Source organism: Mustela nivalis, assembly GCF_964662115.1.
Source record: "Mustela nivalis genome assembly, chromosome: 2".
In the NCBI taxonomy this organism is placed as follows: Eukaryota; Metazoa; Chordata; class Mammalia; order Carnivora; family Mustelidae; genus Mustela; species Mustela nivalis.
The window spans coordinates 151,724,625-151,738,908 of NC_139021.1; the positions used below are offsets into that span (position 1 = coordinate 151,724,625).

General features: G+C 40.6%; 2 protein-coding genes across 7 annotated transcripts in view; one reads left to right on the plus strand and one right to left on the minus strand.

Annotated features, from left to right (window-relative positions):
• The window catches only part of HTR7 (5-hydroxytryptamine receptor 7), a gene marked incomplete at its 5' end in the record, with an annotated part of 110,524 nt that overhangs the window by 91,172 nt on the left and 5,068 nt on the right, over positions 1–14,284 (minus strand). Inside the window, one exon of one of the 2 annotated variants that reach the window (XM_082721914.1) lies at positions 4,956–5,040. Of the gene's footprint in view, positions 1–4,955; positions 5,075–14,284 lie in introns of those variants that run through there. The other variant, XM_082721915.1, reaches the window with a different exon arrangement.
• The window catches only part of RPP30 (ribonuclease P/MRP subunit p30), a 30,127-nt gene continuing 22,366 nt past the window's right edge, over positions 6,524–14,284 (plus strand). For all 5 annotated transcript variants that reach the window (XM_082721920.1, XM_082721923.1, XM_082721921.1 and 2 more), the window contains exons 1-5: positions 6,524–6,659; positions 8,094–8,149; positions 8,738–8,794; positions 9,188–9,262; positions 12,274–12,345. In XM_082721920.1, the coding sequence (XP_082578046.1) occupies positions 6,578–6,659; positions 8,094–8,149; positions 8,738–8,794; positions 9,188–9,262; positions 12,274–12,345 (342 nt within the window). In that variant the 5' untranslated portion in view covers positions 6,524–6,577. The remainder of the gene's footprint in view (positions 6,660–8,093; positions 8,150–8,737; positions 8,795–9,187; positions 9,263–12,273; positions 12,346–14,284) is intronic.

Consider the following 14,284-nt stretch of genomic DNA (forward strand, 5'->3'; position numbering starts at 1 on the left):
CCCATGTGGGGCTCCATCCATGGACCCTGAGATCATGACTTGAGCCAAAGACAGAGGCTTAACCCCCTGAGCCACCCATGTGCTCCCACATATGCTTTATATATACCTGACTATCCTCCCATTAAACTGTGAACTCCCCAAAGACAAGGATATTTTCTTATTTCTTCCACGTGTTAGGTGTTCAATAAACATTTGTCAAATGAACTGAGTGTATGTATGTATGTTATATGTATGCCTATAACCAAGTGTCATTCATGGTATAAAAGAATTCCTCAGCTTAAAAGTGAATTGTGAGTTTGGTTTTCTTTTAGAATATACATCCTTTAATTATGCTACCTTTGTTTGTATTAGCTCCCAAGGATGACGACAAAAAATGTACTTTTTTTTCTTTGGTTCCTTCCATTTAGAAAACTTCCATTCTCTTTACAAAATAAATGTAACCTTTAAAAATTGTCATAAGAAAAGATAAATAGAAAATCAAAGAACAGATAGATCCAAGAACGCTTATTTTTAAATTACTCATTTTTTTCCATACTAGGACTGTTTTTGAAATATAAGTGGTACGTGCGCGCCGCCTAGTGGGAAATCTGTTCCTCAGTATAAATTCCACAAAGAAAAACTGCCATGGAGAGCTTTTATCAGGGAACAAATTCAGTAATGTTGGCTTTCGATCTCTGAACCTGAAGGACGAATTAAAAGAAAAATTAAATTCTTCAATTTAGAGAAATGTAAAGAAAAACTGATAAAAGCAGCATTTCCTCATTGATTGAGCCAATGTTTACTGAGTCTAATAATACAAGTTGGAGTACAATGTGCAAATAGGTATGAGCTAAGGTTAAGTCCACAGGAAAGAGGCATTGGACCTGACTGGGGAAACCAAAGAATTCACAGAGCTAACATTTCAGTTAGGCTGCTAGAAAGAGGACAGGGTTCCATAAATATGGGGGATATTTTTAAATAAATATGTTTAGATTCTAATAGTTTAAATTAGATTTATTTTTTTAAAGAATTTATTTATTTGAGAGAGAGAGAGCACAAGCAGAGGGAGAGGAAGAGGGAGAAGCAGACTCCTGGCTGAGCAGGGACCTTGACATGGGGCTCAATCCCAGGACCCTGGAATCATGACCTGAGCTGAAGGCAGACCCTTAACCCACTGAGCCCCACTAAATTTAGACTTAAATTAACTAACTGAAAATTGTCAGTATTTCTAATTTACATGTACTATTTGTAAGTAAAGGCTAAATATATATACTTGCTTTTTTAACATGTATTAGATTTTATTTTTAAGATGATATACATATATGTATGTCGATAAAGGTAATTGCATATGTGTGTGTCACCATAAACGTGAGGGCTACAAATGCAGAGTGATGCAGGGGTGCTGTATTGTCAACCCAAATAACAGCAGCACTATTATTGCAATGACATGATATTTGAAATGAGGAACAACTCTTCTAGTTTTCTTGCAGTTCTAACCAACTCATAATTCCAAGCAAAGCAAAGCACAGGCCTCCCTCTGTTTACTCAATAGTTACATTCCTGGAAACTTCTGTGCATATAAAAAAAATTTTTTTAAAAGAAATTGCTGTGCATTTATATATAAAACCTGTTTAGGTTCTAGATTAAAAAAAAGAAAGAAAGAAAGAAAGAAAAAAAGATAAACAAGCTTTACCCATGCCGGACAAGGAGCGAGTGTTCATTCTACAAGATTTTCTCACACATTGCAGGATTGTTAGCATCCCTGGGCACTTCTTGCCAAAGCTAGTATCAGCCATCTCACCTCTCAATTATTGTGACAACAATAAGTCTAAAAAAATACTCACATAAATTTTCAAGTGCCCCCCACCCAGGGTTGGCTGGAAGGTGGAAGAGAGGGCAACAATACTGTTGTGGAACATTGTTTTAAAGAATGGTTCATGAGATATTTTCTGTAAAGTATGATATATGTATTTTATGTTTTCCAGGCTAAGATGCAAGATTGAGGCTATTATGTAGGTCCTTAAAGAGCAAAACTTCCTTGTGTAATTTTCATTCACAGTAATGACATAAATCGGAAAGGACAAGTTAAGCAGTATTATCATAACGTTTAAATACTTAAATCAGAGTACCTTTTTTGGATCATAGTTTTGATGCTAAGTATGAGGTTAGACCATAATTTTCATAGCTGGAAACCAGTTTCTGTGCAGAAAACGACCTGGGTTATCCCTAGCCAGATGAGTTTCCCAAAGACACAATTTTGCTATCTATGAACAAATCAGTTTATGTGAATTTTTTTTTTTTTTTTTTTAAGAGCCTGATGCGGGGCTTGATCCCAGGACCCTGGGATCATGACCTGGGCCAAAGGCAGAGGCTTTAACCCACTGAGCCACCCAGGCGCCCTGATGTGAATTTTTCTTTTAAAGGGAGATGGGGGATATCAGAATATTTAAAGGCGATATACCATCAACCAAAAAGACTATATCTGACCCAGTCTTCCCTGATAAGCCAAGGTAAACATATTTTCCTTGATAACATTAGCAAGGAAAGCTCTTTCTGCAATTCAAGATGTTTTCAACAACCACTATATCCATTTACAGCTATTTGGAGCATGAACTGCGTGGTTAACTACTACGACTATTATTTTTGTATAGTGTTTAAGTTTAGAGCTCAAAATGGTTTCTAGTCAATGGTACAATAAATTGACTAAGACTCTGTGTCTTGACAAAATCTTGTCACATTGTGCTTATGATCCATAAGTCTGATGTTAAAAATGACCCCTGCAGGAATCCCATCTGTAGTCATGGTTACCAGTTCTGACAAATCTACTTTAATATTTTCAAAATTCTTCTCCATACACGCAAAAAAAAGCCACTTCCTAATGATGTGCCTTTTGGGAGTAACTTTTCCAGATGATATTTAGTCATATCGAAATTTCAACAACACAAATAGCTTTTATATATCTACTTGATTATCAACTGCAATAGAAAATGCCCCAAAATAACTTGATTTTTAAAGGTCAATTTATTCCGCAAGTTCCAAGCTGTATTTCCAACATCCTGAGCAATAGCATTTATAGTTACCATGTTTGTAAACGCTAATTTCTGTTTAGGATCTGTTCTTTCTTTTGCTTTCAATAAACATTTTTTGTAAGCTTGCCTTCAGTTAAGAAGTTGTAGTTGCCTGAGCAATTTTTGTTTTCACTTAATATGCTCTAATTCCAAGGCAGCATCATGGTGATGAGTAATTTTATCTATCAACTTGACCAGTCCACAGAGTACCCAGATATTTGATCAAACATTGTTTGCTTGTTTGTTTTCCTGAATGAGATTAGCATTTGAATCAGTTGGCTGAGTAAAGCAGAATTAACCTCCCTAATATGGGGAGGGGGGGCTTCATCCCTAGTTGGAGGCCTGAATAGAACAAAAGGTCTGATCCTTCTTTAAGTAAGGAAGGATTCCTCCCCCCTGACTGCCTTCAAGCTGGGACAGTGTTTGGGGGGTTTTGTTTTGTGTTTTTTTCTGTCACTGGACTCAAGCTGAAAGATCAGCCTTTTCTGGGGCTTGAGCTTGCTGGCCTTCAGAATGGAAGCTACATCAGCTCTCCTGAGTCTCCAGAGGGCTAGATCTGCAGATCTGGGGACTTGTCAGCCTCCATAATCCCCTGAGCCAATCACTCATATGATAGACACACTTTTTGGCTTCACCAGCTCTGTGGCAAATGGGGGCAAATACAAGTCTGCCTAGAGGAAGGGTGCCATTTTCCAATCTGCACAAGGGCTCCTTTAAGTGCTCCATCATTGGGAATCAAAGAGGGGGTGCTTTGGGGGTTGCTGGTGTATCATGCCAGCATACCATACACACAGTTCAGTGAACTTCTGGCCGTGTGTTTAAATAAATGAATACGATCCAACAGCTACAGTTGTGATGATGTGGGTATGAAGGTGAACAAGAGCTCATGGGTTCATTGATTAAATCTGCAAATTTTGACTGAGCACTATCTACTTTGTGCCCATTGTGGATAAACCCCAGACTTCTGCATCTTGTTACTTTTTAATTCCATCCATCAAAATTTAAATCAAGCATTCCCTCCTCCAGGAAAACATCCTTTATCTCCTCCAAATCCCCCCAACCCCCCCCCCCCAATCTGGGACAGAAGACTCTGCCAGATGTACCTGACACACCTGTGCAAATGGTGTTATAATACTGCTTTCTTGCCTTGCCCCCCACCTCAACCATAAGCTGCCAGAGGACAGGGGCCCACAGGAGCACTCATTTACGAAAGGAGAACCAAGTGAAAAGAGGATAAGGCCAAAGATTAGCTGAACACACACTGACTTTTGGGAACAAGCTCAAGAAAGATAGGCCTTTGGGGAGAACAAGAAGGGCTTAAGGGTTGCTTTGGATACCAAAAGGCACCCTTTCTAAACTCCCCAAGGAAGAGGAAATGACTAAAGAGCCATCCATCTTCTCTGACCTCAGATATAATAGGAATAACAGTATCTCCTTCATTGGCTGGTTGTGATGATTATTCAGATAATGAATACAACGTGGATACAAAAATGGATAAACCAGATAATGGACACAAAGTACACAGAGTAATTATGCAGTACTATTATTTTCCAGGCAGATATTTTCAGGGTGTCCTTCAAACTCCAGATCCTTGCTGCCTCAGCTTCCCTTGCAGGCCAACTTCTGACCCTTCTTCCTTGTTCTTCTCCCCTATCACCATCCCATCCTATCCCTCCCTCCTCCTTTCCCAACCACCAAACTCTCTCCACTGCTTATTTTGTCCAGGAGACAATACAGGAAGGGAAAACTGAGCCAAACTGCCTGGATGTATATATAGATCTATCCCTATTACTTGAGCCATATGTTTCTCAGATGTAAAATGCAGATGTTGCTAAACAAAAACAAAAAGCCAGTACTTAACTCACGGTTGCTTTGAAAATTAAATAAGATATCCAAGTAAGTACTCACCAATTAGCTGGCCCTCAATAAAGTGTTCAGTGACTTTTCTCTATTCATTTTTTTTCTCCCCCTTTCGTTTCCTCCTCATCTAGGCCTGGGGGTGAAAATGGGAAAAGAAGTCTAAATGTACAGTTCACAAGAAAAGCACAATGACTTTCAAAGAGAGAAGCCCTCTTTCGTCTAATGCTGACATCAAAAATCAGTTATTTTATTCACCTTCACCACACCTTGGTCCTATTTCTGATCATTCTAGAACTGTGGTCATAGGTGAAGATGCCTGTATGATCTTGCAAAATTAGCCCTAGGTTTCCCCATGAAAAGCAGAGTTTGCTTTGCATGACCTTGTTCTATTTACAGAAGTAAAAAAAAAAAAAAAAATTGTTCTCACTTAAGAAATATCAAGTACTGGAAGAAGGCAAAATATTTCTTCTTTATTAAATTTAACCAAAAGGAGAATTGCATGCTTTCACATGGAACAGAACCCTCTTAAAATTGCCTTCCGAAATCAGGAAAGAAAGCATTTATAGAAGGACCAATCATGACGGTGTGGCCCATAGACCAGAGACTATCTAGGTACTGTTTGTTTTAAGTACAGAAATTGAAACTGTTTAGAAACGTTTACAGCACTTTGTTATTGTCGGGAAATTTAAGCCCCCAGTCAGTGGGCTCTTCTTATTTCGCGGAGTAGAGGTCGATCCGGTTGTTGTCAAACCAGTTTTATGCGGCCAGAGCCCCTGCTCACCGGTAACGCGGCCAGAGCCCCTGCTCACCGGTAACGCACAGGAGACCACGTACGGCGTCTCCGAACTCGAGGCGGGGGAGGGGACCGGAGGATACGGTAGAGGTGAGACTCCCGGTCCAGTTTGAGAAGCCCCGATGTAAACTGTAGTTCCACAATTTTACGTTGTCGGATAATTTATCAATCTTCGAGAGCTCATTAAAATGAAGTCCCAAAATGTGGAAACATCCAATGTGTGTGGGATATGTACCACTTTGTTCACTTCTCAGCTGGAAAACGGACAGATTTCAATTTTGCATCTCCCCTGTCGAACCTGTCTGGCTAACCCAGTCCTGGGCTCCCCGCTCGACCGAGAGAGAGCCCTGCCATCTCGTGGCCGCAGACGGGGACCGCAAGACGGAGCCGCGCGCCGGGGACCGCCCGTTCTGACTGGACCGAGAGACCCTAGACCTGAGGTCTTCTGCTCAGTTCTACGTCTTCCGGATCAGCCCGTTTCAAAGAACAGAATGGACTTCAGAAGGCGGAGGGACAAGGGTTTCTTAGGACTGTTTCAAAAGCCCTTCCAGCTCTTGGCAAAAGTGTCCGGTTCGCGAACGAATCACTTTCCACAGTATTTTCTGGACGAATGGTGGGAGATGAGAACGCCTCCGAGGGAAACCAAACATTCTCATTCAGAAGGCGGCAACGAAGGGCTGAAGTGAGGCCGTGGCTTTCAACACACTAACTTTTGCTGCTACTCTAGGCGAGGCAAGTGCCTTCGAACTTTAAAGCGAATACTTATCTAAGTGGAGAGAGGGGCGGGCGGCGCAGGTAAACTACAATTCCCAGCATGCCAGAGGGGGCGAGCCCTGCGGCTGCGCAGACGGACGCGCGACGGTCACGTGACTTCAGCATGGCGGTGTTCGCAGATTTGGACCTGCGAGCGGGTTCCGACCAAAAGGCGCTTCGCGGGCTGGTGGAGAACGCCGCTCACCGTGAGTCTCCCCGGCTTTGCGGGCCGCGGTGCCTGCCCACTCTCGCTGTTTCCCAGACCATCGGGCCAAGTTCAAGAGGGACTCGAGGGCCTGTCCTCGTCCAGGTCTCCTGAGATCTCTGGGATGTCCCTGGTAGCTGATGCCGCCGCGGTGTTGCTCTGATCCCGGGCGCGGGAAACTCGAAGGCACCTGGGAGTTATTACCCGGTCCAGCTCCTTCTTGCCTGCCAGTTGAAAAAACTGAGGCTCTGAGAGGATGGGAGACGTGCAGAGAACCCCACAGCTGAGGGATTGCAGAAGCCTGGGCTTCCGAGTGTACAAGTCACCTACGCCACTGCTTTTGGTATCACCCCTTTCCCCCTCACGGCACTATCAGAGCATTTCGGGGAATTGAGCACAGGCGGGTAAAGCTGTGGAAATTCAAAGAAAACGGGGGAGGGACGTGAGGGTGACATTGTGGGAACAATATTAAGAAGAGGAGGAGGTAGGGGGAGGAGGGAAGACGTACTAGGCGGGTGGGAGGGGGGCAGCATGGCCAGAATGCAAGAATGTTAGGCATATTTGAATCCAAGGGAAGCCAGAGCCCTGAGAGATCCTTTTTAATGGTTGTAGTTAATCATGAGTGTTGTCTTCTCAACACTCCACTGTAAAGTGCGAGGATAGAGAAGTTTAAAAATGAGGAAGTTTCTCTGGAGCCTGTCGAATAATGGATGCTCATTAACAATTTAAGGGAGAGGAAGGAAAGAAGGAAATCAAACAGATGAGAGAGAGAGAGAGAGAGCCATTCTTCTGGTATTAATATGCATGATCTCTTAATACTAGTATCCTGTCGTCCCCATTGGTATTTAAGTAACTTAAAAATAGGAGTCATGATCCAGACATATTTTCGGTAGTCCGAATGTCCAGAAAAATGCTGTGTTGAGCTGATACAGCAGGGCCCTGGCCTCCAGAGAGTTCCCAATCTACTGATGGTGGGCAGCTGGAAAGAGGAGGTGAGCAGTGGTGTGAAGGAGTGATTACTCCATTTTTTCCTAGGAAAAGGGCCTCTGAGGGAAGTAGAGAGGGTCAAAAGCAAAAGAAATGAGTGAGAAAAAAAAGTATCGTGCTAATAATACATCACAGAAGTCAAACAGAGCCCTGTCTCTGTGCCACACACTGCTCTCAATCATCCTGTGCTTATTATCTTGTTTTCTCATGACAGTTGTGTGAGGTTAAGTTCTGTTAACACCATTTGATAGTTGAAGACCTGAAGCTTGAAGTTAAGTAACTTGTAAGTGGTAACCCATAGATTTGAAGGCAGGTGGTCTGACACCAGAGCCCATATCCACAACCACTGTTCCTACTGACCCCTAATCTTGACATGAATTGAGTCTAGCCTGTGCATACAGGGAAAAGGTTGTCCCATTTAACAAGAATGTTCGATTTTTCTTTTCAGTTGGCTATTCAGTTGTTGCCATCAATCATGTTGTTGAATTCAAGGAAAAGAAACAGGTAAAAAACAATTTCTGAAGTTAATAACCAGCATTTACAATTGTCTTTGTTTATATTGGTAATATGGAAGCTACAGATGAGCATATTTCTTAAATGCACCCTCTTGTGTACTATCTTATTTTACATGTTAACAGTTGAGTCAGTGCAAAGTTTTTGTGAAGTATTAGGGCATGGTAGAAAGATTCTTAAAGTTGAAGTGATGTTAATTAAACAACTTTAAGTAATTTTTAAAAGTACGTTGTCATTGACTGAATTGTAATCCCAGTATTACTCCTTTTTATTTTACTGACATGGACTCATTATTAATTCCGCTCTTACACGTGCATGTAAATGCGTATATTTCTCGTCAGGCCCAACAACTGTACCTTTTAGATTTTTTCAGTCTAAAAACTGTTTTTCATCTCTCCTCTCCATTGATGTTTCAACCACTTCTCTGATTTCCAGCTTTCTTCCTTTTACTTTTTTTTTAAACTTAAGTGTTTCTCTATACCAGAAATTAACTTTTCTGAAAACCCCCTATAAGTTTTCCATTATGCTTCATTTCTTTAACATGTATGATCTAGGGTGACTGTTTATTGTTTTTTATAGGAAATTGAAAAACCAGTAGCTGTTTCTGAACTCTTTACAACTTTGCCAATTGTACAGGTGGGTCTTCTGTTGTTTAAGAACTATAATACTATTCAAATATGCCCAATTTTATGTAGGGTTTTCTAACGGGCACTGTTCCTTCCTCTGCCAGTCTTACTTTTCCACAAAACTCAGCTCTTCCCTGAAGTATTCACTTACTATGAATTCAGTACTTCTTTGATTATCTTTTTTCCTGAAGTCCTATAACCTTTAATCTCTTTATGTAGTTTAACACATGTACATCTTTATTTTACTAATTATATTATAAATTCCTTGGTATTGAAGACTAGCTTTTACTGATCGTCACTATCTTTTATTGCTGGTATCTTTTAATGACTACTTCCCACTGGTAAAGAGGAAAGTCACTCATTGGCATTTGAACTTTTTTTGATAGAATGTTTTTGATTATAGGGAAAATCAAGACCCATCAAAGTTTTAACTAGATTGACGATTATCGTTTCAGATCCATCTCACTGTAATGTTTTGGTAAGTTAATTTTTCTTCTTTTTGGCCTTTTAAGTTATACTGGTTCATGTTGAACCTCACTTCCTACTCTTTTTTTTTTTTTAAGGTTTTATTTATTTACTTGACAGAGGGAACACAAGCATGGGGAGCAGCAGGCAGAGGGAGATGGAGAAGCAGGCTCCCCACAGAGCAGGAAGCCCAATATGGGGGTCGATCCCAGGACCCTGGGATCATGACTTGAGCTGAAGGCAGATGTTTAACCCACTGAGCCACCGAGGCAGCCTGAACCTCACCACCTTCTGAATCCCTGAATCCCCTGCCCCCGGTTAGGATACCTGCCTACTCTCCTTATCCTCAGAATTCATATAACATAACAGTCCTTCTACTCTTGTCACAGATAGAGGGGTACCACAGTTAACAAATCCTTTGACAACTGTTCTTCATTGAACTCACATGAACCAGACATACAGTGGGTGCCAGAGATATTGCTGTGAATAAGACAGACAGGATTGTTGAACTTAGGAAGGTTATAGTTTAATTGACAAGACAAGCACCAAACAGATAATTAAGAATGTGAGGAATATTTGAAGAGTTGGAGGTAGTAAATAAAAGATACTCTGAGGAAGGTGATGTTCCACCTGGGACCAGAAGAATCAGTAAGTGTTATGTAGGTGCTGCGCGCATGAGAGAGTGTTCCCACAGACAGGATGGATTAGGCACAGGTTCTGGGCCCCAAGAAAACATGGCGTTTTCTAGGAAATGAAACAACACCAGTAGGGCTCACCCTTGTGAGCTGGCTAACCTGGGATGAGGTTAGGGAGCTAATCTGAGTAAGCAGTTGGAAGCTTTTGAAAGTTTTAAATGAGGGAGTGAAATTATGATGTTTCCATTATAGAGACTGGATCAGAGGGGTTGAGGGGATTTAAGAGGCTTAGCAGGGGCTGAGGATTGACAGGATTCCATGGTTGATTGGGTGTAATGTGGTGGCTCCCAGCACTGCCTGATCAGCCCGCTAGTAGATGGTGGTACCTTTTCCTGAGAAAGGACATGAAAAGAGAAGCAGATTTGAAGGCATTGTGTTAGGGACATGATGGGTTATTGTAAGGATTCCAGTGGCGTTTGTAAAATGGGTAGTTGGAAAAAGGGACGTGACCCTCAGAAGAGGGATCTGATTAAAGATACTGATTTGGAAGCGGTCGCTCTGTAGAGAGTAAATGAAGTCATGGAAATGGATGAGAATCCCTGGTTCACGTGTGGACCTGTGAAGAAGTTCTCGGACAGAGTCCTGAGGAACTTCAGCATTTAATGGTGGAGTAGAGAAGGGGAGCTAGAACTGGAGACTGAGGCGGGACTGTGAGAAATATGAAGACAATGGGCAAAGTGAGAAGGGAAATGTGAGGAAAGGTCAGCAGCATCTTCGAGCCCGAATAGTCCAGCAAGAGAGGGGCTCAGACATGTCTTGGAATATTGACAAGAAGTCATTGGTTGCCTTAGCAAAAAACCACCTCCATGGAAGTGATAGAGATGGGAGGAAATGCAGACAGTGTGTGATGCTGACTTCGCTTGCAAAGTTGACTCCATAGGGGAACAGAAGGCACAGGGAGGTTGGCAGACAAGAACCTGCTATCTCTGGGTTTTAGTAGCTGGGAGAGAGGAGTATGCCTGCTGATGGGAAGGATCTAATGAAGGAGAGAGAAAGACATCCTGAAAATGTGAGCAGTTTTATCTTGAGCTGGAGTGGACTCCTCTGCCATAGAACAAGAGTCATCAAGGAAGGGCTGGCCTCTTTTATAATGATTAACATTGCTTAAAAACAAAAGTTGAAAGCCAAGTTCTGATTCTCTGGGCCCAAGTAGACCTAAAGGGAGTTGACTTGATGGATCACAAAGATGTTCCTTCTCTCTTGTTATCATGAGCATTCTGGTAACCCCTTTTTGTCCCTTTTCAATTGGGAGTGGGCAAGCAGAGGGCACAGAATCCTAGGTCCTAACTTTTCTAAGACATGGGGTCTGCCCTGTGTCAGCATGTCTGCCCAGCAGCCCTTCGTGCCTGCTTCTGCTTCTCTTCACCCCTCCCTTTCCTGCTCTGATTTTTAGAATGCCTTTTCTTTCTACAAAATCAGAGGTAAAAGCTTTAAAGGTACAAACAGGCAAAGAAGAAATATCACATATTATCCTGTCATTCAGAAACCGTATTTGAACATACAGTTGAGCCTTGAACAATGCCAAGGATGAGGGCACAGACCCCCATTACTCCTACCCCACATAGTTAAATATACATGTATAAATTTTGACTCCCCCAGAACTTCACTACTAATGGCATCCTACTGCCAACCAGAAGCCTTACTAATAACATAACAGCAACATTATAGTAACAGTAATAACATTTACAGTACTGTACTAGATTTATTAAAAAAAAAAAAAAAAAGAATGTATGGGTGGACCTGTGTAGTGTGAACCCATGTTCAGGGCTCAGCTGCATAGTTTTCCAACCTCTTCAGAGACATACACATATGGTGTTAAGTTTGAGATTTTCATTTTTAAGCAATAACTGTTTAACTGATCTATCCCTTCCTATTCCTGTTTTCTTGCACATCTAGCATTTTAATTTATATTTAACAGTATTATTATTGTGAGCCTAATTGTATCATGTTTAGTGTGTGTATTTCTTGTCTCATAAAAAAATGGTAAGTTCCACTGAGAGCCCAGACATGCCTTGAATGAGTTCATATCCCCAGTGCCCTGCACACAGTAGGTGCTCAGAAATATCTGGTAACCTTCTTCACTCATGTGTAAGAGCACCAGCTATCCAGTTTGATTTTTATATCACAAGCACAATTTGGTATGCAGTTAAAGGGTTACAATGTGGGAAGGAGGGTGATGGGTGGGGTCTAAAACCTCGTATACAAAGCAAAGCAGAAATGGCATGTAAGAAATACTACGTGATTAAAATAAACGTAGCTAGACTACAAGTCAGAATTCCATGTGTACACTCTTGATTATTATACAATAATATTCTTTTTGTACTGCTAGAGAGCAACATCTTCAAGGGTCCGGCTGTATGATATCGTTGCAGTTTTTCCAAAGACAGAAAAACTTTTTCATGTGAGTACGTAAGTAATAAATAGTGAGAGAACATAGTATTTATTATTTTACGTAAGAAGTCTGATGTTCTGCTTTTGCAGGTGATCTGTTTCACTCCATCTGGAAACTTCTGAGATTTTTCATGTATGCCTGGGATTCTGAAATTTCACAAAGGGGTGCTTAGGTGGCATGTGTTGTTTTGTTCATCTTGCTGGATATTTGCTGGGCTCAAATTGAAAGAGTCTCTCAAGGTTTTTTCTGTTTATCTCTGCTTCATTCACTTATTCATTCATTCATCTGAAATGTCTCTTAGGTGAATGTTGTTCTGTCTCATTCAAAGCTCTGAAACCACCTCATTTTCTGCCCTTTGTACCATGCATTGCTACCCATGAGGGAAGAAAGGAGCAGAGTTCCGCTGTGGCATAAGAGATCTCCTCTCTGGTTTGGCTTTCTCCTTTGCATGCTCTGAGGTGTGGTCCATATGCTAGCAAGATCATGTCGGCCTTTAGTCTTAGAGAAGTTCTTCAGAATCAGCCATCTGCTGATTCTATTGCCCTTTGTGTTCTTTGTGCCTTTATGAATTTAATTCCTTTTGTATTTTTAAAATTGCCGTTTCTGTGACTTTTCAAGAGGCAACATTGTTGAGCATGCATGGTCATTTTGTCAAGTTGAAACAGAGCACACTGGGTATTTTGTTTTTTTCACTCTGCACATTTTAAATGATTATAGGAAAGAACAAAAATCAGCTGTAATAGTTTTTCAGGAATGTTTTACTGTGTAAAATAGGCATAGCTACTTTTAGGAAGTTCTTTTATCTAGATTGAAGAAAATAGCTTATACACTTCACAGCACTCACTGGTTTATCCAGTAGAGGGAGCTGTTAACTAAGGAGGCTGATGTGTGATTAAATTTAGTTTTTAGGGCAACTATCAATTCTTAATTGTTTATATTACTTCAAGGAAATAGCAAAAATTGTGGTGTTTTTTTTTTTTTTTTTTTACTTTGGTGATGCCCTTTATAAAATGCTCAACTATAGTAATTATCAAGAATTTTGTTTCAGAAAAAGGTGAGTGGGATTAAGTGGTTCTTATTTATCAGAAGCCCCTGTGGAACTAGTGAAAACCAGGCACTTTCAGATCTCCCCCACTGGAGATTCAGATCCATTAGGTTTAGGGTTAGAATATCTGGGGTTTTTTGTTTTTTTTTTGTTTGTTTGTTTTTTCCAAGTCCCATAGGAGATTCTCATTCAGTATTGAAACCCCAAGGAGGAATATGAGCATATCCAAGTTCATTGAATAGCAGCTTAGTTTTCTGACTAAGTAATAGCAACTCTAGACTGAAAGTTGGCAGTGTACCTAATTTTTTGTTGCCCATTTATTTTTTTAATTGATTCTGAAGTGCACATAATTTATATTTTTGATAGTTATATAACATGGTAGAGAAGCATATGTTTAAATATCTTCCCAGAAACTTCTGCATATTTATTTCTTTAACACAATAATCCTGGGAATAAATAGAACATATATACTTTATTATCCTCATTTTTTAGAAGAGAAAGTTGAGACTTAGGCTAAATGATTTGCTTTAAATCTTGGATAGTATATAACAGAGCCAGGACTTTTGGGTTTTAGAACACATTAAAATTTCATTTAGCAATTTTATCTTATTACAGTTGACCCTTGAACAGCATGGGCTTGAACTGCACGGGTCCACTTTTGTGCAGATTTTTTTCAATAAATGCAGTACTATAAATGTATTTTCCTAATGTTTTTCTTAGTAATATTTATTCTAGCTTACTTTGTTGTAAGAACACAGTATATAATATACAAATGTGTGCATTAGCTATTTATGTTTTCAGTAAGGCTTCTGGTCAACAGAAGTTAAATTTGGGTGGGAATCAGAAGTTATACGTAGATTTTCTGAGGGGATGGCACCCCTCAATCCTAGGTTGCTAATGAGT